The sequence below is a fragment of the Leopardus geoffroyi genome, chromosome E2 (assembly GCF_018350155.1).
Source record: "Leopardus geoffroyi isolate Oge1 chromosome E2, O.geoffroyi_Oge1_pat1.0, whole genome shotgun sequence".
In the NCBI taxonomy this organism is placed as follows: Eukaryota; Metazoa; Chordata; class Mammalia; order Carnivora; family Felidae; genus Leopardus; species Leopardus geoffroyi.
Genome location: NC_059335.1, coordinates 14,516,292 through 14,538,252, shown reverse-complemented (window position 1 = coordinate 14,538,252; position 21,961 = coordinate 14,516,292). Strand labels below are relative to the sequence as shown.

Here is a 21,961-nt window from a genome sequence, read left to right as displayed (position 1 = left end):
AATTATGTAATTGTTTTTCCTTTTAAATAATGAGGCCATGTTGAAGTCCCCATTTTATGAAGCCCTCATTTCTCCTAGCAATGTTTTGGGGACATCCTATCATGATTCTTTTTTTTTAAAAAAAAAACCTTTTTTTTTTTAGTTTGTTTGTTTATTTATTTATTTATTTAGAGCACAAGTAGGGAAGGGGCAGAGAGAGGGAAAGAGAGGATTGCAAGCAGGCTCTGCACGGTCATTGTGATAACACATTGTGAGCCCGATGTGGGTTTGATCCTATGAACTGCAAGATCATGACCTGAGCCGAGATCAAGTTGGACGCTTAACTGACTAAGCCACCCAGGTGCCCCTAATGTTTATTTTTTAATTTGTTATTTTGGGAGAGAGAGAGATAGTGTGGGCAGGGGAGGGGCAGAGAGAGAAGGAGAGAGAGAATCCCAAGCAGGCTGCATGATCAGCACGGAGCCTGACTCGGGGCTTGACCTCAAGATCGAGAGATCATAACCTGAGCTGAAATCCAGAGTCAGACGCTTCACCGACTGAGCCACGCCGGGGCTCCTATCATGATTCTATCAGGAGCTCTAAACCTCTGTCAATCACTGATCTTTGTAAGGATCTGACCAAAGGAATAGGCCCTCTCTCTCTGAAAAACTGCCCAGCATGTGCACAATTCCTCACGTAAATTCAGGAATTTGAACTCCCTCTGCGCTTGTGCTCAATCCCTCTAGATCTGGAGCCCACCTACTTGAATCTGCTTATTGATTCATCTCACAGAATCACCGGCACACTCGCAAAACGAGGGAGGTACCAGACTATTCAGTGCTGTGCTGTTTGCCATCGTGAAAAAAGCATCCATCCGTGGGGGGTTGAGTTGAATGAATGAGGAGGCATCCATCCAATGGAGAACCGTGCAGATGTAAAAGAGAGAGAGAGAGAGCGCAGAGGCTCCCTTTATGCTGATATGGAAACAGCTCTAAAAGGCACCACTCAGTGCACAGCAAAGTGCGGAACAGAGCCGATGGTACAGTGCTCTTTGCTAAGAAAGGGGAAAGGTAAGAACGTATTGTTTACACTGCTTGCATTGTCATAAAGGAACCCTAGGTGAACCCTCAGGAAATCAGTGAAACTAGCTACCTGTGGGGAGCAGGGGCAAAGCAGATGAAGATGGGAATGAAAGCCAGACCTAGGGGCACCTGGGTGCCTCAGTCGGTTAAGCATCTGATGACTCTTGATTTCGGCTCAGGTCATGATCTCATAGTTCATGGGTTTGAGCCCCATGTAGGGCTCTGCTCTGACAGCTTGGAGCCTGCTTGGGATTCTCTCTCTCTCTCTCTCTCTCTCTCTCTCTCTCTCTCAAAAATAAATAAATAAACATTAAAAGGAAGGAAGGAAGGAAGGAAGGAAGGAAGGAAGGAAGGAAGAAAGAAAGAAAGAAAGAAAGAAAGAAAGAAAGAAAAAGAAAGAAAGAAAGAAAGGGAGCCAGGGCACCTGGATGGTTCAGTCAGTTAAGCATCTGACTTCAGCTCAGGTCATGATCTCTCAGTCCGTGAGTTTGAGCCCGGCCTCAGGCTCTGCTTCAGATTCTGTCTCCTTCTCTCTGCCCCTCCCCCACTCACACTCTGTCTCTCTTTATCTCTCTCTCAAAAAGTAAATAAACATCGGGGCGCCTGGGTGGCGCAGTCGGCAGTCGGTTAAGCGTCCGACTTCAGCCAGGTCACGATCTCGCGGTCCATGAGTTTGAGCCCCGCGTCAGGCTCTGGGCTGATGGCTCACAGCCTGGAGCCTGTTTCTGATTCTGTGTCTCCCTCTCTCTCTGCCCCTCCCCCGTTCATGCTCTGCCTCTCTCTGTCCCAATAAAAAATAAATAAATAAACGTTGAAAAAAGTAAATAAACATTAAAAAATTAAAAAAAAAAAAAAAAAGCCAGACCTTTCGCAACAAGCCCTGTTTGTTCTGAGCTATGTGAATGCTTTACCTATTAACAAAAAATTAATCGCAGCATCATGGAAGAAACTCACAAATATTGTGCAGAGCAAAAGAGGTTTTACACAAAAGTCTTCTTACCTGTGTGATTCCATTCATGTGAATTTCTTAAACACACACACGCAAGTTCTTGAACAGGCAAAACTAATCCATGGTGGGGGGAAAAATCTCAGAACTGTGGTTGCCTCTGGGGGTGGGTTGGAATTGTTTGCGAAGGGGAATGAGAGGATGTTCCAGAATGATGAAAATATTCTGTTTTTTTTTTTTTTAATTTTTTTTTTCAACGTTTATTTTTGGGACAGAGAGAGACAGAGCATGAACGGGGGAGGGGCAGAGAGAGAGGGAGACACAGAATCAGAAACAGGCTCCAGGCTCTGAGCCATCAGCCCAGAGCCTGACGCGGGGCTCGAAGTCACGGACCGCAAGATCGTGACCTGGCTGAAGTCGGACGCTTAACCGACTGCGCCACCCAGGCGCCCCGAAAATATTCTGTTTGTTAATGGAAGTGTGCATTGCACGTTTGTCAAAACTCCATGACTTGAGATTTATGGATTTTATTACGTGCATATTTGGTATCAAAAGTGAACACAACAGTGTAAAAATATTGTATAAGGCAGAATGGTGAAGAGGCTAAGCATAGTGACTCAGAAGCCAGACTGCATCTGAGCCCTTGGGAAGTCTGTCATCTCCCTGGACCTCAGTTTCCTTGTCTAGAAGTGTTAATAATAATAATAATGTGGGGGGCATCTCGGTGGCTCAGTCGGTTGAGCGTCTGACTCTTGGTTTTGGCTCAGGCCGTGATCCCAGGATGGTGGGGTAGAGCCCTGTGGCCCAGCTCGGCGCCAGGCATGGAGCCTGTTTGGGATTCTTTCTCTCCCTCTCCCTCTCTCTCTCTGTCCCTCCCCTGCTCATGCTCATGAATGCTCTCTCTCTCACTCTCTCTCTCTCTCTCAAAAAAAAAAAAAAATGCCTACCCCCACAGATCGCTGTGAGCACTCAATGCATTCATACATGGAAATCACTAAGAAACACATCCAGGATATAATAGGTGCTCACTAAATTTAGTGTTAGTCGCTTAAGAAATTCCCCATTGTTGGACATTTTGTAGCCTTTTTTTTTTCCTGTTGCTATTACAAGCGACATTGGCATAGACTTTTTTTTTTTCCTAAACCATATTTCTGAGTATCCTTTAATTTTCTACAAGTAGAATTGCTTGACAAAGGGGATTTAACACTCGGCCACAGATTTTCAAACTCTCCCTCTCCCCGTCTCCACACCCTCCGCCCCAGCCTTTGCCTCCTCCTTCTGACTGGAGGCTCACAGGTATTCAATCTGAAGCTTCTAGGTACTCACTCGGACGAAGCCAGCCTCCCCGCGGACCACCGACACTGAGTGGCTGTAGGCGCGCACGGTGACCAGGCCCACATAAGAGACGCGGCGGCTGCCTCGGTGCTCATTCTTGGCTTCCACGCTGAAAGCAGGCAGGCTCTGGTCCTCGCTGCACAGCTCCACCATGGTGTACAGGCACGTGCCCATCATGTCGTAGCGACGGCCGTCGAAGGTGGTGTAGTGCGGGTCACCCTGGGCGCGGCAGGTGGCCATGGGGACCGCCACACACTGGGCCTGCCCATCCACCACCTGGCACTGCTGCTGAGGAGTACACTGCACATCTTGGCAGGAGGGCTCCTGGAGCAGTACGGCTGGGGGCGGGGGGCGGCAGAGAAAGAGTCAGGAGTATCCTAGCAGGTGGGAACTGTGGAGCTCTCCTGCTGCGGGGAGTTTGGGCGGTGGGCCCACGACTACCCATTTTAGAAGTGGGGAAACTGAGGTCTGGAATCTTACAGGGAGAGAGGCGCCCAGGGATGACCCAACCCCATGTATTCTGATCCCCTGGTTTGACACAGCTCAGCCCAGAGGAACTGGAAGGTAGTGGAGAAGGATCATCATGGAAAGGTTAATTGGTGGGTTTTCTGTCCCCATTTCCCCCTCCCGTGCATCCCCACTCCGGTCAGAAGGCTAAGGCATCTTTATTTTTTTAATTAAAAAATTGTTTTTAATGTTTATTTTTGAGAGAAAGAGACGGAGACAGAGTGTGAGCGGGGGAGGGGCAGAGAGAACAGGAGACAGAATCCAAAGCAGGCTCCAGGCTCTGGGCTGTCGGCACAGAGCCTGACACAGGGCTCGAACTCACAAACTATGAGATCATGACCTGAGTGGAAGTCGGACGCTTAACCGATTGAGCCGTCCAGGTGCCCCCTAAAGAGTTTTTTTTTTTGTTGTTGTTGTTGTTTTTTAAAGGAAGACAGACTGTTCATCACAACAGAAATGACTAGGGATCTGGCTGCCCATGTTAGAATCCTGGTTCCACCAATGATATGTGCGGGCACTGGTTGAGTAATTTTAAACTCTCTGTGCCTCAGTCTCCTCATTTGTAACAAGGGAGTGATAACAGTACGTTCTTCACGGGGATGTTTGGGAAGGAGGGTGTTGCCAGGCTCAAATAAGCTACAACATAAGTAGGGGTTGGCCCCGGCGTTAACTGAGTGTTCCTTGTTATGATTAATCACTGACCCCTTCCCCATTTCTACTATTCAAGCCCAAAGTGACTCTTTAAAGTTGAGGGACTTCCATGCCCAGGGTCCGAGGGGGCATTTTTGCCAGTGCAGGGAATCCTAATGTCCAGGGTCCTAGCTTGAGGCAGGGGGTCCACACAGGAAGAAATAGCTCTTCCCTGCCTCCCTGTCTTCAAAAGTTCTTGTTTTCTGTCCGCTCATAATAATTTACTAGATACCCCCTAAGAACTTTACAAATGTGAACTTATAACCCCCTCACTACAGTCCTGTGACAGTTATTACCCCTGTTTTACCGACGTGGAAACTGAGGCCCACAGAGGTGAGGTCACACTCCCAAGGTCACACAAGCAGAGGTGGGATTTGAACCTGGGAAGTCTGAGTTTAGCATGTGTGACCTCAGACACCACACTGTACTGTCTGGGGGCCGTTCCTCCATGCGCTGAGCCTAAGGTTACACGTAGGGCCGGGTCCTAAAGATTAACTATGTTAATACATGCAAGGCACCTAGAATGGTCTCTGGTATATTGAGAGGTAACTCCCCCCAACACGGTAGCCATTGTTATTATTATACTTCCAGACCTCCTGAGCTGGGGTATAAACATTCCTATAGGAAGCGGGGGAGGGGTAGTTAGCAATTGGTATAGTTGCTAAAATATCAAAATATTTCTGGGGTGCCTGGGTGGCTCAGACGGTTAAGTACCGGGCTTCTGATTTCAGCCTCAGGTCATGATCTCAGGGTTCGTGAATTCGAGCCCGGCATCGGGCTCTGTGCTGACAGTGCGGACCCTGCTTGGGATTCTCTGTCTCCCTCCCTATCTGCCCCTCCCCTTCTCGCTCTCTATCTCTCCCCCCCCCGCCACCACACACACACAGATCCCTCCCTCCAGGCACCTTGGCTCTTCCCTAGGACCCTATCTCTAAGCCCCCGGACACCATGGTGGCTTCTAAGACCCTGCTGCAGTGGTCTGGCCGGCACCAGCATCTCTTCTGACTGGTTGGGACCTTGGATCTTACTGGTCGCTAAATATTTAGCAGTTCCTGGTAGGAGAGGGAGGAGCTGGGAAGCCTTAGGGAAGGGAAGGATGGCAGAGGATGGAGGTGAGGTGGGGACAGCCCAGCAGAGCCAGGAATCCACAGGGGAGCAGGTGGGTGGGAAAAGGGAGGAGGTGAGAGAGCCCGCAAAGGGGCCCCAGGCTCATTTCCCATCACTCACTTCGACCGCAGACACCTGCTGTCCCGTAGCTGATGGCGTGGGCCAGCCCGAAGGTGAGCAGCCCAAAGTCGGTAGTGGCCTCAATCACGTGGGTCCTGTCAGTCGTGCCGAGGTCCACTTCGGCGAACGAGAACTCACTGCCTGGCACAGCTGTCCACGAGAGATCGGCCCCCAGCCTGCGCCCCTCCATGGTCAGCTCGTTAACAGCCTTCGTCTGGGCCACCACCACTGCCACGCCCTTAGTGCCTGGCATGCTCTTCACCACGTAGGCGGGGCAGTAGGCCGCCATGTCTGGGATCAAAGCCAGGTGGGGGTCATAGGTGACTCCATCCCTCACGGCACCTGTGCCAAACTGCAGGACCTGGATGCCCACATCTGCGGACAGGTAGAGGGGCAGGGACGGCCGGACCTCAAACTCGGCCACGTCACCTGCCCGGAGCCCGCGGGAGCCGGTGGTGCCCCCCTGCTGGTAGGTCAGCCTCGTGGTCTGGCTGGCCACGACGTAGACCAGATCGTAGCGGCTCTGGGAGGACAGGGTGGGCACCACGTAGCGGGTGCCCCAGGCAGACGTGGGCAGCAGCTGCTCCACCACGTGGTTGCAGTTGGTGTGTCTCTGGGCACAGCTGTGGCCGGAGAACACAGCCACAGGGCTCCTGGCCGTGATCTTTGAGCCCGACAATTCTGCTGTGCCCTGCACCTGGGCCACCTGGTAGGGCTTCAGAGTCAGGCTCAGGACACTGCCCGCTGCGTAGAACTTGCTCTGGAATGTCACTGCCCCCTCCAGCTGAACGCTGACCGAGGCTCCCGCTGCCCCAGCCACCACAGCGAACTCCTTAACATGCTTGGAGGAGACGCCGGGAGGCGTGACCACAAAATACTCGGTGCCCAGAGCCCGGACGGGCCACAGCCTCGTCAGCTCTGCCGTGTTGGGCTTAGTGTTTACAGCCTGTGCGGAGATCGCGCGGTTGGAGCGGATCACCACCGCGCTTTGGAAGGTGTTACTGCCGACCATCTCGGCTTTGGTGCTGATGTTGACCGTGACCGACCGGCCGGGCTTCACCGTGACGTTCTGGGAGGTGCCATCTGCCTGGCTGAGAACGGAGACTGAGGCAGGGCTGTCCGACAGACTGGAGAGGAGGAGTTGGAGATAGGCGCGGCTGTACCCGGGCACGTAGTTCTGTAGGAAGGCTGCGAGGAATTCCACCTCCCTGGGGTCCTGGGGGTCCACTGACGCCCCCTGGGTCAACCCTGAGGGGGAGAGAATGAGTTATGGGTCTGCTTATCCAATCCTCCCCAGCGGACAAGTAACTGTTTGCACTGTGCCTAGATACCATATTGAAATAGTGACTGGAGCATTCCACACGGCCACCCCCCCCACCCCCCCACCCCCCCACCTCCCCCCCACCTCCCCCCCTCTTCCCCCCCCCCCCTTTCTCTCTTTCCTTTCTCCTTATTCACCTACCGGCCTTTCTGGCTTTGGTTTCCTAAAAGCCTGAACACTTTCAAAGGGGATCTCAAACTCCAAGGCTGATGGGGCCAGGCGAACAATGTGAATGTGGGAAACAACCTGGCTGGTGAGTGTGCAAACCAAAGCATTCATATACCAAGGAAAGCGCAGCGTTGCTACTGGTTTCAGCCTGTTGTTATGATGGTTTATGGGCTTTTCTTTTCTTTTCTTTTTATGCCAGATCTTACCATCTTTTCAAGAGAAGCTGGCTCTTTGAATTTCCATGAAAATTTTTCAAATTGGTTAAAGTACTGTGGGGCTCAAACTGCCTGGATTCAGGTGCCTGTTTGATTTCTGTCTTAATAAAACTTGGGGGTGAGTAAAGGGGATAAAGGGAAGAAGATTATGGAAGTGAGGACAATGTGTCTCCTAGAAATAGAGAGGAGTGGGTGCTTTCCAACACCCCTAACTAGGAAAAGATTCTCCAGGGCTGGGAAGAGAAGGGAGAGCAGGGAGAAAGAGGGGGAGGAGATCTACAGAGTCTTGGAGAGAGTATAGGGGTTATAGAAGGGCTGTCTGTCAAATAAGGAGAGCTGGAAGGATGTCCCAATGTCCCACGGGGCCAGAGAATCAGGGATAATGAAGTCTTCAAAAGTAACTTAGGCAGATGCTGACTGATTCCCATCTTTTCCCCAGTATCCTGGCTTTACCTGAGACTCTAGGTCCTGGGAATAACCCTGGGGAATCGGGCACTAAGACCTCCAAGAATGACTTTAGTAAAAATTACCATCACCTCTGCAGAATGAGGCTCAGAGTCAAAACGTTGGTTGAGTTACAGAAAACAGAGAAAGTGGTAGTTCTCACATACTTAAATTTGGGGACCGCGTTTTTTCTTTGCTTCCTTCTGGGACAGAGAGACAATGGGCAAATTCCACATTTCTCTGTAGAACCCACGGGACCTCTCTCCATCTCGGCTAGCCTGGGGTGGCATTGGGAGATAGGCTCATGGAGGGCATACGGATGGAGGGTGCTGACCCCGGCAGGCAGCGTGCCCCAGACCAGAACAAGGACATCGATGGGATCTCTGCCCGACTTACCCCACAGGAGGGTTGCTCCGGTCCAGAGCGTCCACCAGCTCAGCAGGGACCCCATGTCTGCAGTGAGGAAAGAGAGGGGGTCATAGGAGGCTAGTCTGGCCCCACTGGCTGGACACTGTTCTGGAGAGGACAGAAGGGCCCAGTTTCAGGACAGGGGCTACCTGGGCACCAGGAAGGCTGAGGCAGGTTGGATCCAAGGGCCAGTGTGTGTATATATAGGGGACTCAGATGTTCAGTGGATCTGGTTGGGGGTGGGGAGAGGGCAGAACAGGGCAAGGATGGGGAGTTGGGTGTCCAGTGGTCTGGGGTTGGGGTGAGGAAGCCTGGAGCCAGGGGCCAGAGTAGGGGACATGATGTCCCACTTCTAAAGGGGACCCCAGCCTATCTCACCTGCAGGTCCCTGGAGCTGTGGGGCTAGCCCCTGGGCTGGGCTATATAGCAGAGTTTCTTGCCTCCTTGGGCCACACCCTGGGCCATCTGCCAGGAAGATGGTGTCAACTTCCTGGAGGAGGCTGGTGATCCCAGAGCCAGGTGGAATGGGGACCCTGAAGGCCTGGAAAGGGTGGAGGGCCAGCTCGGACACCTGGGTCCTGAGAGGGGTGTGAGAACAGCTGGTGGCTGTGGCCTGGGAACCGGCTGGAAACTTCAGAACTGGAAGGGTGGTGTCCCTGAGGGAAACAGCTGGGGAGCAGGGTGCTGAAGGCCTGGGTCTCCGGGGAAGGGGGGTGGGGAGTAGGGGCAGAAGGTGGTATTTGATCTTGTTTGCTGGGCCGATGGTTGGATTTCTTCCTTTCCCTCCTGCCAGGAACAAGAGCAAAGGACCTACATCCGGGTTCTGGCTGCTCCCTAGTCCCGCAAGCTGATTCCTGGGCCCCAGCCATCCACATCCTGCATCCAGGCAGTGCTTCGGGGGATGGGGACAGGTGTCTGGGGTGGGCAGGAATTTGGGCACCTGACCCAGGCTGGTGGGTACCTCCACCCCCAGGTTAGCAGGGCCTCCTAGGTACATTGTCTGCAAAATGGGAACATCAAAACTAGCCTCACTGGGCTTATCTCCCAGACAGCACTCTGTACACTCTTGAGGACTGTAGGGTGGGAGGCAGGTTCTTCTGGTGGGGTTCCCCCTGGGAAGAGTGGGGTGGGAACTGGGGAGCTGGGAGCTGTGTGTGAAGAAGGATGGAGGTCTCTGTTTCCTGGTTCCACGCAGACACTGGGTTCTACTTCCTGGAGAATTATTTGTTTTCTGGGAGGTCGTTTTGCCCTGAGAAGGGACTGGCTGAACAGGCTTTGGGGAACTCTATGCTCCCCATCACCCCAGGATCTACCTGGGATGGGAAATGGGGGCCTACGTTGCACATGGGGAGCAGAAGAAGGGGCCGCTGAGAGGTGGTGTGGGCTTTCTGAGATGGGGTCTGTTCCTCCGGAGGAGCTGGCCATGCCCAGGTCTTGCTCCCCTCCTCCCAACATCAAGACTCATTGTTTGCTGGGGAGTCTCCCCTGGAAACAGCAGCTGCAAGGCCTGGGAGCCCTCTCGGACAACACCCCAGCAGCTGCTGCCCCCAGGACTCCTCCTCTCTTATCACCAAAGCCTGGGCCTTGGGTGGCCAGGGTGGGTGAGGGCTCTGGCATTCCCCACGAAGGGCAGGTTCCCAGAGAGAGAGATAAAGGCTCGGAGTTGAACGGCACCCAAAGTCAACCAGGAAAATGAAGTGAGTAAACAGGGGACTGGATGAGAGCCAGGGATGTCAAGAAACAGGTGGGGGGCGCGGGGCTCATGGGAGTAGGAGCTTTGAGGGGAGCAGTGCCTGGGTCCCTGTGGGGTCTGGGGGTGGGCGAGGGAGCAGAGAATTAGGGTGATCCTTGGGGGCGACTGATGAGGGAAACAAAGACAAGAAAAATTCAGCCTGCAGCCCATTGATAGGTGTCAGAGACCCCCAGCGTATAACGGTCCCCCAGACGTTTATGGCTGCCTTAATGTCTCCGTTTTTACACTTCCCTGAAAACTAAAAGCAACCTTATTTTGACAATAGCTAAATCTTTAGGGTCCTGTGAGACCCTGCTTTCAGCATCCAGAAATTCCTTGGAGACCCATGTTATCTATACCTCCTCTCCCTCCACAAACTTGAAAGTATATAATTAGTCACTCCTCACAACCCCAGTGCAGCTCTTTCTGCCCATGGGTCCTGTCCCCGTGCTTTAATGAAATCACCTTTTTGCACCAAAGATGTCTTCAAGAAGTCTTTTTTGCCGTTGGCTCGCAAACCCCACTTCAAATTTCACCAGTGACCATGCCTCCCAATCTCCTCTAAGCCTTGAGGTCTCCCCTAGTTTGGCCCCAGAGAGGACGCTTTGTCCCCTCAAAATCCATTGCTGCCCTTCATAGTCAGAGTCCCTTAGAAATGGGGTGGTAGTGGGGAACCTCACGATTTAATATTTTGGATTTGACACCTACTGGGACCTTCTTCTCACTTCTTTCAGGACCCAAGGGGTGTGTGTGTGTGTGTGTGTGTGTGTGTGTGTGTGTGTGTGTGTGGGTGTGTGGTACAACACAAACTGTGGTTTACTCTGTATCACGTCTATTCTCAGAACCCCCTTATCTATTCTTGGAAAACCGCTGGAGATAACTTGTGGGGACCCTTCCTTATGGTCAGAGAAACACATCCATCCCTCCCCACACCCCCAATCCTCATTCAGAGCCCAAATGGGTGTTTGAATCTGAGCCTTCTGGCCTCTCCCTGCTCCAGGATTTTCAGGGGGCAGGTTTGCACTAATAAGACCACTAGAGACCCTTGAAACCCTCTGGTTGCCTGGGCTTTATAGAAAGGGCACAGCTAGAGAGAATTTACTCTCTGAAGCTAAATTCAGATTTATTATTACGTTATTTTATTACATTTATTATTATTATAATTGCGAGATACGTCTCTTTGGTGGAACGATCCTTCCCTGTAATTCCTCTCCTTGTTCTTAGCAATTTTTTTTTGCTCTGAAGTCTACTTAATTTGATTTTCATGTAGTAACTTTTGGCTTTTTAGAGTTCTTGTTTGCACAGCACGTCTTTTCCCACACTTTTTACCTGTAACCTGCCAATATTGTTATATTTCAAGTGAGTTTTTTGGGGACAGATTACAGTTGAATCATGGTTTTTAAACTCACCCTACCAATCTCTGTTTTTGATTTTGCGCAATTTGGATAACTTACATCTAAAGTAACTCTTGATGCTTGGGCTTAAGTTTGACATCTTATTATTCATTTTCCATTTGTTCCCTCTGTTTCTCATCCCTCTGGCTTTTTGCTCTTACATTCCTGTGGATTACATGAGCATTTTTTTTAGAATTCCATTTTGATTTATATTCTTTATGAGCACATTCCTTTGGACAGTTTTCTTACCATTTGCTCTAGGAATTACAATATGAATATATAATGTATCACATAAGTCTAGCATCAATATTTTACCACTTGGACTGAAGTACTGAAACTTTACTTCTATGTCTATCCATTTACCTCCTTCGCTTAAAAAAATATAATTCTGCCATCTACATTGAACAGCACATCAGACGATGCCATAGTTGTCTTGTACTTGGAGAGGGGTATGGAGAAATAAGTCTCTGCCATCTTGTCTGGAACTGGAAGTCACCACTTCTTTTTTTAAAGAATGTTTATTTATTTAATTTTGAGAGAGAGGAGAGAGGGGAGAGAGAGAGAGAGAGAGAGAGAGAGAGAGAGAGAATCTTAAGCAGGCTCCACACTCAGCAGGAAGCCCGACTCAATCCCATGAACCATGGGATCATGACCTGAGTCGAAATCAAGAGTCAGATGGACACTCAACTGACTGAGCCACCCAGGTGCCCCTACCAGTGTACTTTTAAAATCCATTCATTTCAATCTTAGTCCTGACTGCACATACAATTCTTTTTGGAAGCTTTCCCTTCATAAACCTTCCACAACTTTTTCATTCAGATTTTGACTTAGGCCTTTTCTCTCCAAACAACCAGTCTCGTTTTAGGACAAAATTACTTTCCTTTTCCTCAACACAATGTATTCCCCTTCCTTAGATCTTTCTTGTATATCTCCTGCTTTCCTACATAGAGAGTTGCTACCCTTATTCCCACCAGTCTTAATTACATTTAGCCAAGTTTTAACTCCTAAAAACCAGAGTCTCCAGTGAAAACTAAGTAGTAACCAATTGTGAACTGTTATATCAGACTTCTTTAGATCTGAAATTTATAAATACATTTCACAATTTTATTTTATTTTATTAATGTTTATTTTTGAGAGAGAGACAGAGAGAGAGAGAGAGAGAGAGAGAGAGAGAGAGACAGAGCATGAGTGGGGGAGGGGCAGAGAGAGAGAGAGAGAGACACAGACACAGAATCTGAAGCAGGCTCCGAGCTCTGAGCTGTCAGCACAGAGCCTGATGCAGGGCTTGAACCCACAAACCGTGAAATCACGACCTGAGCCAAAGTCGGATGCTTAACCAACTGAGCCACCCAGGTGCCCCAAATACATTTCACAATTTTAAAAACACGTTTTTCCATAGTTCAATTCTTTTAATAAAGTGCAAAGCATATTTACCAAAAGACCCAAGTAATCCTCAGTTTATCTGCAATAGGAAACCAAAAGCAGATAAACCTCACATTCAGTAATCAATGCTTCAGTATCTTACCTTATTTAGAAAATACTTAGATGCCCAATGAATTCAATCCAATTTGCCATCTCCAAGCAAAATTTTAAAGTTTCGGGTTACCAGAGACTTTGAAAGCTATCTTAACAATTACCCATGAAAACTTGGAGGAAGACAAAAGTAACCACCAGTTGAAATCTTTTTGCTAACACGGGCTTATTTGACCTTTAGTCATCCTTGGTAGTATATAAAAGTTTTATATTAATGCTGATAACTCTAAATTTTTTTTAACGTTTATTTATTTTTGAGACAGAGAGAGACAGAGCATGAACAGGGGAGGGGCAGAGAGAGGGAGACACAGAATCTGAAACAGGCTCCAGGCTCTGAGCTGTCAGCACAGAGCCTGACGCGGGGCTCGAACTCACAGACCGCAAGATCATGACCCGAGCCGAAGTCGGCCGCTTAACTGACTGAGCCACCCAGGTGCCCCTAATGCTGATAACTCTAAAGACATGTCTATCTTAATTAAACTAAGAAACTTAAATTAGTTTAAATACTGAATATGGGAGCACTTGGGTGGCTCAGTTGGTTGAGGGTCCAACTCCTGATTTTGGCTCAGGATGAACTCATGGCTCGTGGGTTTGAGCCCTATGTCAGGCTCCATGCTGGCAGTGCAGAGTCTGTTTGGGATTCTCTCTCTGTCACTCTCTGTCTGTCTCTCCCTTGCTCTCTCTCTCTCTCTCTCTCTCTCTCAAAATAAATAAATTAAATTAAATTAAAAAACCAAATATGCTCCATCTGGGTCCACTTAAAACACAACCAATTTGTTCCCCATTGTCAAATTTTTAGCTGGGGCACTAGTGGGGAAATCTGAAGTGGGTGGTGTAAGTCTGGAGGGGTGCTCTTTGCTCCTTGACAGAGAGGGTGGAAGGAGGAGACAGTGGTGCCAGGAGCCAGTTATGCAGGCCGCACCCAAGGTGGTGCAGAAACAGGAAGGAAAGGAGGAGGCAGAAGAGGTGAGCTGCTGCCAGACAGCTGGAGGTGGGCAAAAGCCCAGAAGACAGAGAGAGAGGCTCCTGGCTCTGAAGCTCATCAGTTTGGACAGATGAGCAGACGCTTGTTTTTTTCTCACCGATAAGTAGAAATGGGCAGTCCGTGTAGAGCCAGAGAAGACCGGGAACTTCCCTGAAACAAAAGGTGTTTTGACAGCTGCTCCATCCTGAGGTTGACTAACCAGAGACATTGATTACAATTATCATAGCCAGTAATCTGGGTCTGTTAAGTTCTATAGCCTGTGTTTACTCCAATAACCTGGGTTAATTAGGAGGAGCCCTATTTATATAATCATCAACCAAAATGTTGGGAGGGGGGTTATTAGCCTGGTTAGTGGCCAAACACAGTCTGCAAGAGGTCCTTAGGTCAAGGTCCTGATTTTGTGCCATGTAGACCTGGAAACAGGGTACCTCAGTCCATTTGCCCCATTTCCTGCAGAAGAGATCTGATAGATCCTACTGAATCTTAATGTCCCATTAATGGGCCATTTTCCCTTGTCTCCTAAGGAGTACTGACATCATGCAGTGTTACAGAAGACCACTCTTTTTTTTCCCCCTGACATTTTGCAGCCTGAATTGTTTCCAGTGGGTTAAAAGGCATCCCAATGGAGAGTCCTTGGGAACTGAAGAAGATCCCATGCTCCTAGAAAAGTAGAGAGGGTCCGTTACCAAGAAAATCACCCTCCCCGCCCCCTGCCAACAACTCCCAGGTGGCATCCCACACAGGATATGTCAGAGGTTCTCCTAGTGTCAAAGCCACTAAGAGATGGCCCTTGAGTGAAATCACTGTAATCACTGCCCTGCCAGCATCCACCCCCCCCCAACCCCTCTGCTTCCCCTTCATCCTGGGCTACAAACAGGTGCTGGTAATGCCGGTGGACTTCATGCCGGTGCCATGAAGGCTGTGAAGAACACGCCATTTTTAACCCATGGAAAACACTAGGAAACTTTTACAAGGTGAAATTACTCAATGTTGTAATTTAAGTAGTTAATAGGGGACATTGATGGAAAACAGTAAAGATAGAAATCCATCATGATCTACACGACATTCCAGCACATGTAGTTTTTACAGCCTACTTCCCTAGGAAAAAATGGTCCCTGGTTAGATTTTAATTCAATCAGATACTGGTTTCAGCTGCCTTGGGGCCAGAAGCAGCTAGACCAGAGATGTGGAGCAGATCACATTAGACCAATAAGGAGGAAACGTCACATGGGAGTCTTAAGATTGGCAGCTGTCCTGGTGACCTAAGTGGCTGTCCTGTGCCCAAGAAAGACAACTTTGTATAAGGACAGGAAGAAAGAGAGGGCATCAAGTTTCTGGGTCTTGTTTAACATTCTTCTCAGGGTGCTAACTTCCAGCCAAAAGGCAGGCTTTCTCCTCCTCATAGAGCAGCTGCAGGCTAGAGGATTGCAGCCTGAGCAATCGACAAGAAAGTGTTCCAATAAGACCATACTCCTCAAAAAGCCTCTGAAATGAAAGTAAAGAAAGAGAAGAGGAATTACTTGCCAAGTTTGCACCGAGGCTCGGAGTCCAGATGAGAAGACTCAGGCCGCATGTTCAGGCACCAAAATGATGTGGTTTGCTGTTTTGGGGTTCAAAGCCGACGGCCAAGAAAGAATTCTTGAGATGTTTTTGGTGCAAAAAGGTGGTTTTATTAAAGCACAGGGACAGGACCCGTGGGCAGAAAGAGCTGCACTGAGGTTGTGAGGAACGATGGATTATATAGTTCTAAGTTGGGGGTGGGAATGGATAAAGGAAGTTTCCAAGAGGATTTTCTTTTCTAATTTTTAAATCTTTATTTATTTTTAAGAGAAAAAGAGAGAGAGAGAGAGAGAGAGAGAGAGAGAATCCAAAGCAGGTTCCAGGCTCTGAGAGAGAGAGAGAGAGAGAGAGAGAGAGAGAGAGAGAGAGAGAATCCAAAGCAGGTTCCAGGCTCTGAGCTGTCAGCACAGAGCCGGATGCAGGGCTCGAACTCATTAACTGTGAGATCATGACCTGAGCTGAAGTCGGATGCTTAACTGACTGAACCACCCAGGCACCCCCTAAGAGTATTTTCATATATTAAAGAAACCTACAGGATCCTGGAGGCCTGGCTGATGTCAAGGTAAGGTTGCTTTTTGCCTCTAGCAGCACATTAACATTAAGGCAGTTAGTTGTGAACTCCTTGAGCATTGTCATACTCCACCGGTCTTTTGTCAATGGGCTGCAAGTTGTAAGGAAATTTAATTTTATGTATATTTCTTTTGCTTTTGTTCCCCACATCAAAATGTATCCATCTTTTCTTTCCCTGTTTCTACACTTTGCACAATTTTGCCCACTTTAAGGTTATAAAGGAATTCATCAGGTTTTGTTTTAGTTCTAAGATAGTGTCACTTAAAATTTTTTTAACATTTTATTTATTTTTGAGAGACAGACAGAGCCTGAATGGGGGAAGGTCAGAGAGAGAGGGAGACACAGAATCCAAAGCAGGCTTCAGGTTCTGAGCTGTCAGCACAGAGCCTGATGCAGGGCTTGAACTACTGAACCAGGAGATCATAACCTGAGCCAAAGCCAGACACTTGACTGACTGAGCCACCCAGGTGCCCCTCACTTTTAACAATTTAGATCTCTTGGCCCTTTTCAAATTTATCCCTATGCGTGTTGTGAGGAACAGATCTAATCTGAACTTTTTGCATATAGTTACCCACTTACTCTGGTACCACTTATTTAAAACCTCCTTCTTTTCTCCAGTGGTTTGAGATGCAACCTTCACCATATGCTAAATTTCTATATACATTTGGTTCTCTTCCTGAATTTTCTATCCTGTTCCTTTGGTCTATCCATGTGCCGATACTGATGAGGTTTTGGGGTGATGGTGGGGTTCAGAACTGATGGCCAAGAAAGAACTTTTGAAGGCATCTTTGGTGCAAAAAGGTGATTTTATTAAAGCACAGGGACAGGACCCGTGGGCAGGAAGAGCTGCACTGCGGTAGTGAAGGGTGGCTGGTTATATGCGATGCGGCTGGGGGAGATAAAGTCAAGAGGAAGTTTCTTAAAGGGATTTTCCATATGCTAAGGACTCAGAGCTTACTGGAGGCCTAGCTATTGTCAAGCTAAGGTATTTTTCCCTCTAGCAAAGCATTATCATTAAGACTGTAGGGAGTTCCTGGAGATTAGGCTACTGATAATATTGTCCTTTTCTTGTAATATTACTAAGATGTTTGTGAACTGCTGGAGACTCTTATCAGTTTAACCATTTGTTTTCTGTCCTTTCTTTTATCCTCGGGCAGCCAGGAGTGCCTGAGGAGTGTCACACATATCCCACCTGGGGGGGATGTGTGTGTGCTGGCTTGTGCTTGGCCCTCAGCTTGCCTTATAGTCCCTCATTAACACCACAGTGTTATAATTACAGGAGTTTTATAATATGTTTTAATATCTGGTACAGCCAGTGGTGCTCTCTTACCATGGTCTTCTTAGAGTTTTCCTGGATGTTCTTATTTGCTTATTCTTTCAAATAAGTTTAATAACCAACCTTTTTCTGATTCTAGATCAAATGATGGCATTTGGGGGGAAGGTTGCACTACGTGTATAAATTAACTTTGAGGGGCGCCTGGGTGGCGCAGTCGGTTAAGCGTCCGACTTCAGCCAGGTCACGATCTCGCGGTCTGTGAGTTCGAGCCCCGCGTCGGGCTCTGGGCTGATGGCTCAGAGCCTGGAGCCTGTTTCCGATTCTGTGTCTCCCTCTCTCTCTGCCCCTCCCCCGTTCATGCTCTGTCTCTCTCTGTCCCAAAAATAAATAAACGTTGAAAAAAAAAAAAAAAATTAAAAAAAAAAAAAATAAATTAACTTTGAAAGAATTGATATCTTTATTACAGGAGACTTCTGTCCAAAAACATTGTCCTTCCATCTGTTCATGTTTACTTTTGTGTCTTTCAGGAGTATTTATAGTTTTCCTCATAAATTTTACACATTTCTTGTTAAGCTAATGCCTAGATATTTTATTATTATTACTAGTTGTTCTTATGACTAGGGTTTGCCTTTCTGTTCTTTCTTCTAACTGGATACTATTGAAGACTGCTGATTTCTATGTATTAATTTTAATGTCATGCCACTTAACTAAGTTCTATTTGTAGTTGCTTTTCCATTGATTCTTTTATAATCATGTTATCATCAAATAGAGGTTTTTTCTAATTTTTTTTTTTTTTTTTTAGAGAGAGAGAGTGTGTGTGAGTGGTGGAGAGGGGCAAAGGGAGAGAGAGAGAATCTCAAGCAGGCTCCATGCTCCATGCAGAGTCCGACACAGGGCTTGATCCCACGACCCTGGGATCATGACCTGAGCTGAAATCAAGAGTCAGCACAGAGCCTGACATGGGGCTCAAACTCACGAACCATAAGATCATGATCCGAACTGAAACCAAGAGTCGGACCCTCAACCGACTGAGCCACCCAGGTGCCCCTGTTCGTTTCCGATTCTTATGTCTCTAACTGGTGTTAGAGCTCCAACATAAAGTTCAAGAGACTGAAGATGAAGGGCACCCCCATCAGAATACTATTCCTCTCAGTACACTGCTGATTTCAACTTCTTTCCACCTCCTTCCCCATGCTAGCTTCCACCCCACCACTGCTCTGAGTCGATGCCAGCCAAGGCTGCCAATAACCTCCTTGTAATTAAGTCCTGAGGACATTTCCTGCTTTCAGAGAATAAGCACCTCTTTTTAAAATTTTCTCCATTGGCTTTTCTGGTAGCACATACTTATGCACACACACACACACACACACACACACACACACACACATCCCGACCTGATCTCCCACCAACCCCTCCAACTGCAACTTTCAAGCTCCTTATCTTCTGTCACCTCTCATTCTCAAGCCTCTTCTTACATTCTACAATCTTCCTAAGCCTTCTCAAACTCTTTCCTGGCTTCAGGAACCACTGACTCCTGCTGACTCCTGCCCCATGATCCTTCTAGATGACTTTCTGCTTTTGTTTTATTTCTTATTGTAAACAAGACATCCCTTCCCATCCATGCACATGCACAGTAAGTTACAAAGATTCATTTATCATCACATAGTCGTTGAGATAGAAGGATTGAGTCTGCTGGTGCTAGGTCACATAAACAACAGTGATAAGGAACATGAAATGGTAACTCTTGATAACTCATGTACAAGTTCAGAAGAAAACCGTGACTCTATACCAAGTGAGGATTCTGAAAATCTTAAGAGCAGACACAACTCTCCTGTGGGTTCCAGATGGTGTGTGTCACTGCCTACTTGATACCGACTGAACGTCTCCAAGTCACCTCAGACTCAGTAGATCCGGAACCTCATGGTCTCCCACCACCTACACTGTCATTCTCTTGTTTTGAATGATTAGCACCAGTTCTACAAGTCAGAGAATAGTTTTCCAAAGAGTACTTTCTTTTTTAAATTAATACACAATAAAATTGACATGTATGGATTTATGTTACCACTACCACAGGATACAGGATAGTTCCATCATCCAAAATCCTCCTTTGTGCCATCCCCTTCAGTCACACCTTCCCTCTCCTCCTAACCCCTGGCAACCACTACTCTGTTCTATGTTCCTGTAGTTTTGCCTTTTTCAAGAATGTCTCTTTACTTTAAAGATTTTATTATATTTAAAAAATGTTTATTTATTTTTAGAGAGAGTGTGAGCAGGGGAGGGGCAGAGAGAGGGGGAGAGAGAATCCCAATCAGGCTCTGCACTGTCAGCACAGAGCCTGAAGCAGGACTTGATCTCACAAACCAGGAGATCATTACCTGAGTTGAAATCAAGAGTCGGACACTTAACTGACTGAGTCACCGAGATGCCCCAGAATCCAATTCCTTTCTGTTAAGCTGGAGATTAAAAAGATTTGCAGAAACTCAAAACAATATCACTCTTTTCAAAAGATTTGTGTGTGTGTGTGTGTGTGTGTGTGTGTGTACGTTTGTGCTTATGGTTGTCATTAAGATTGATTAAGCCTACTGTATGTAATCCCTCATGGATTACAACTAAAATCTCTGGCCAGAATACATAAAGTAACTACCCAAGGACACTGAAAAGTAATTGAGAGTAGGCAGATTGCAGAGGGAAGTCAAAGTTTGAAAAACAACTGACATAGTGGTAAGGTTTCTATAGGTTTTTTTCCCTCCTGTACCTCCCTATTTTAACCAGAGCATGATCCAAATCCCAGATCTGGGCAGCAGATGCAGACAGAAAAATTCTGAGAAATGCTCTCTTTCTGGTCAGACAACTGGGAAGGGTGACCTATAAACAGAAAGTATGTGGGGGCAAAGTGGAGAGCTAATGGAAAAATTAAAAGAAAACAAATTCAAATCCAAAAGAAGGCAGAAAGGAGGAAGGAGAGAACAAACAAAACAATAAAATGATAGACCTAAATCCAATGTATCAATATTACATTACATGTAAATAATCAAAGTATACCGAATAAAAGACAAAGATTCTCATTAAATTTAGACTATATGCCATCTACAAGAAACTCACTTTAAATAAAAAGATGTGGACAGGTTAAAAGTAAAAGGATGGAAAAAGATATACCACTCAAATACTAATCAAAATAAAGCAAGAGTCACCCTATTCATATCAGAAAAAAAGTATACTTCACAACAGGAAAAATTACCAGGGTCATTATATAATGATACAAAAATAAATTCACCAAGAAAGTTTAACAACCCTAAATGTGCTTGCACCTAACAACACAGCTTCAAAATACATCAAGCAAAAACAGATAGAACTGAAAGAAGTAGACAAATCTATGTTTATAGTTGGCAACTTCAACACCCATCTCTCAGTAATCAGTAGTAAAAATAGATAAGAAATCAGCAAAAATAGAAAAGATATAAACAATACTATCAATGAAGCTGACCTAATTGATATTTCCAAAACACTGCACCCAACAATAGCAGAAAACACATTCTTTTCAAGTGCACATAGTGGGCGCCTGGGTGGCTTAGATGATTAAGTGTCCGACTTTGGCTCAGGTCATGATCTTGTGGTCTGTGAGTTTGAGCTCCGTGTCAGGCTTTGCCTGAGCCTGCTTTGGATTCTGTGTCTCCCTTTCTCTCTGCCCCTCTCCCTCTCGTGCTCTGTCTCTGTCTCTGTCCCTTTCTCAAAAATAAAATAAGTATCAAGTGCACATAGAACATTTACTAGGATAGACCATATCCTGGGACACCTGGGTGGCTCAGTCAGTTAAGCATCTGGCTTTTGATTTTGGCTCAGGTCATAATCTCATGGTTCAAGAGATCGAGCCCCAAGATCAAGCCTTACATCAGGCTCTGCACTGACAGCACAGTGTCTGCTTGGGATTCTCTCTCTCCCTCTCTGTCTGCCCCTTCCCCGCTCCCACATTCTCTCAAAATAAATAAATACATTTTTAAAAAGATACACTTTATCCTGTGTTAGAAAATGAACACCTTAACAAATTTTTAAAAATTGAAATCATACAAAATATGCATATACAAGTTATGTCCTCTGGCCACAATGGAATTAAAGTAGAAATCAATAATAGAAAGATAGCTGGAATATTCTCAAATATTTGGAAATTAATCACACACTTCTAAATAATCCATGAGTCAAAGAAGTAGTGTTAAGAGGAAATAGAAAATAAAAAATATTTTTTAATGTTAATTTATTTTTGAGAGAGAGACGGAGAACAAGCGGGGGGCGGGGGGGCAAAGAAAGAGACACCCACACAGAATCCAAAGCAGGGTCCAATCTCTGAGCTGTCAGCACAGAGCCTGATGCAGAGTTCGAATTCATGAATGGCAAAATCATGACCTGAGCTGAAGTCAGATGCTCAACCAACTGAGCCACCCAGGCACCCCTAAAAAAAAACTTTTAATTGAATCTAAAAATATCAAAATTTGTGGGAGCAATTAAAGTAGTTTTGAGAGATAAACTTATTGCAGTAAACACATACATTACAAAAGAAGCTCTCAAATCTAACTCTCTATCTTAAGATCCTAGAA

General features: G+C 46.9%; 1 protein-coding gene across 1 annotated transcript in view; it reads right to left on the bottom strand.

Annotated features, from left to right (window-relative positions):
• The window catches only part of LOC123578952 (Fc gamma binding protein), a 41,137-nt gene extending 32,413 nt beyond the window's left edge, over positions 1-8,724 (bottom strand). Inside the window, exons 1-4 of the mRNA XM_045442343.1 lie at positions 8,701-8,724; positions 8,311-8,367; positions 5,767-7,014; positions 3,334-3,680 (exon numbers count right to left, since the gene is read on the bottom strand). Of these exons, the coding sequence (XP_045298299.1) occupies positions 3,334-3,680; positions 5,767-7,014; positions 8,311-8,365 (1,650 nt within the window). The 5' untranslated portion in view covers positions 8,366-8,367; positions 8,701-8,724. The remainder of the gene's footprint in view (positions 1-3,333; positions 3,681-5,766; positions 7,015-8,310; positions 8,368-8,700) is intronic.
• Positions 8,725-21,961: the final 13,237 nt, after the last annotated feature.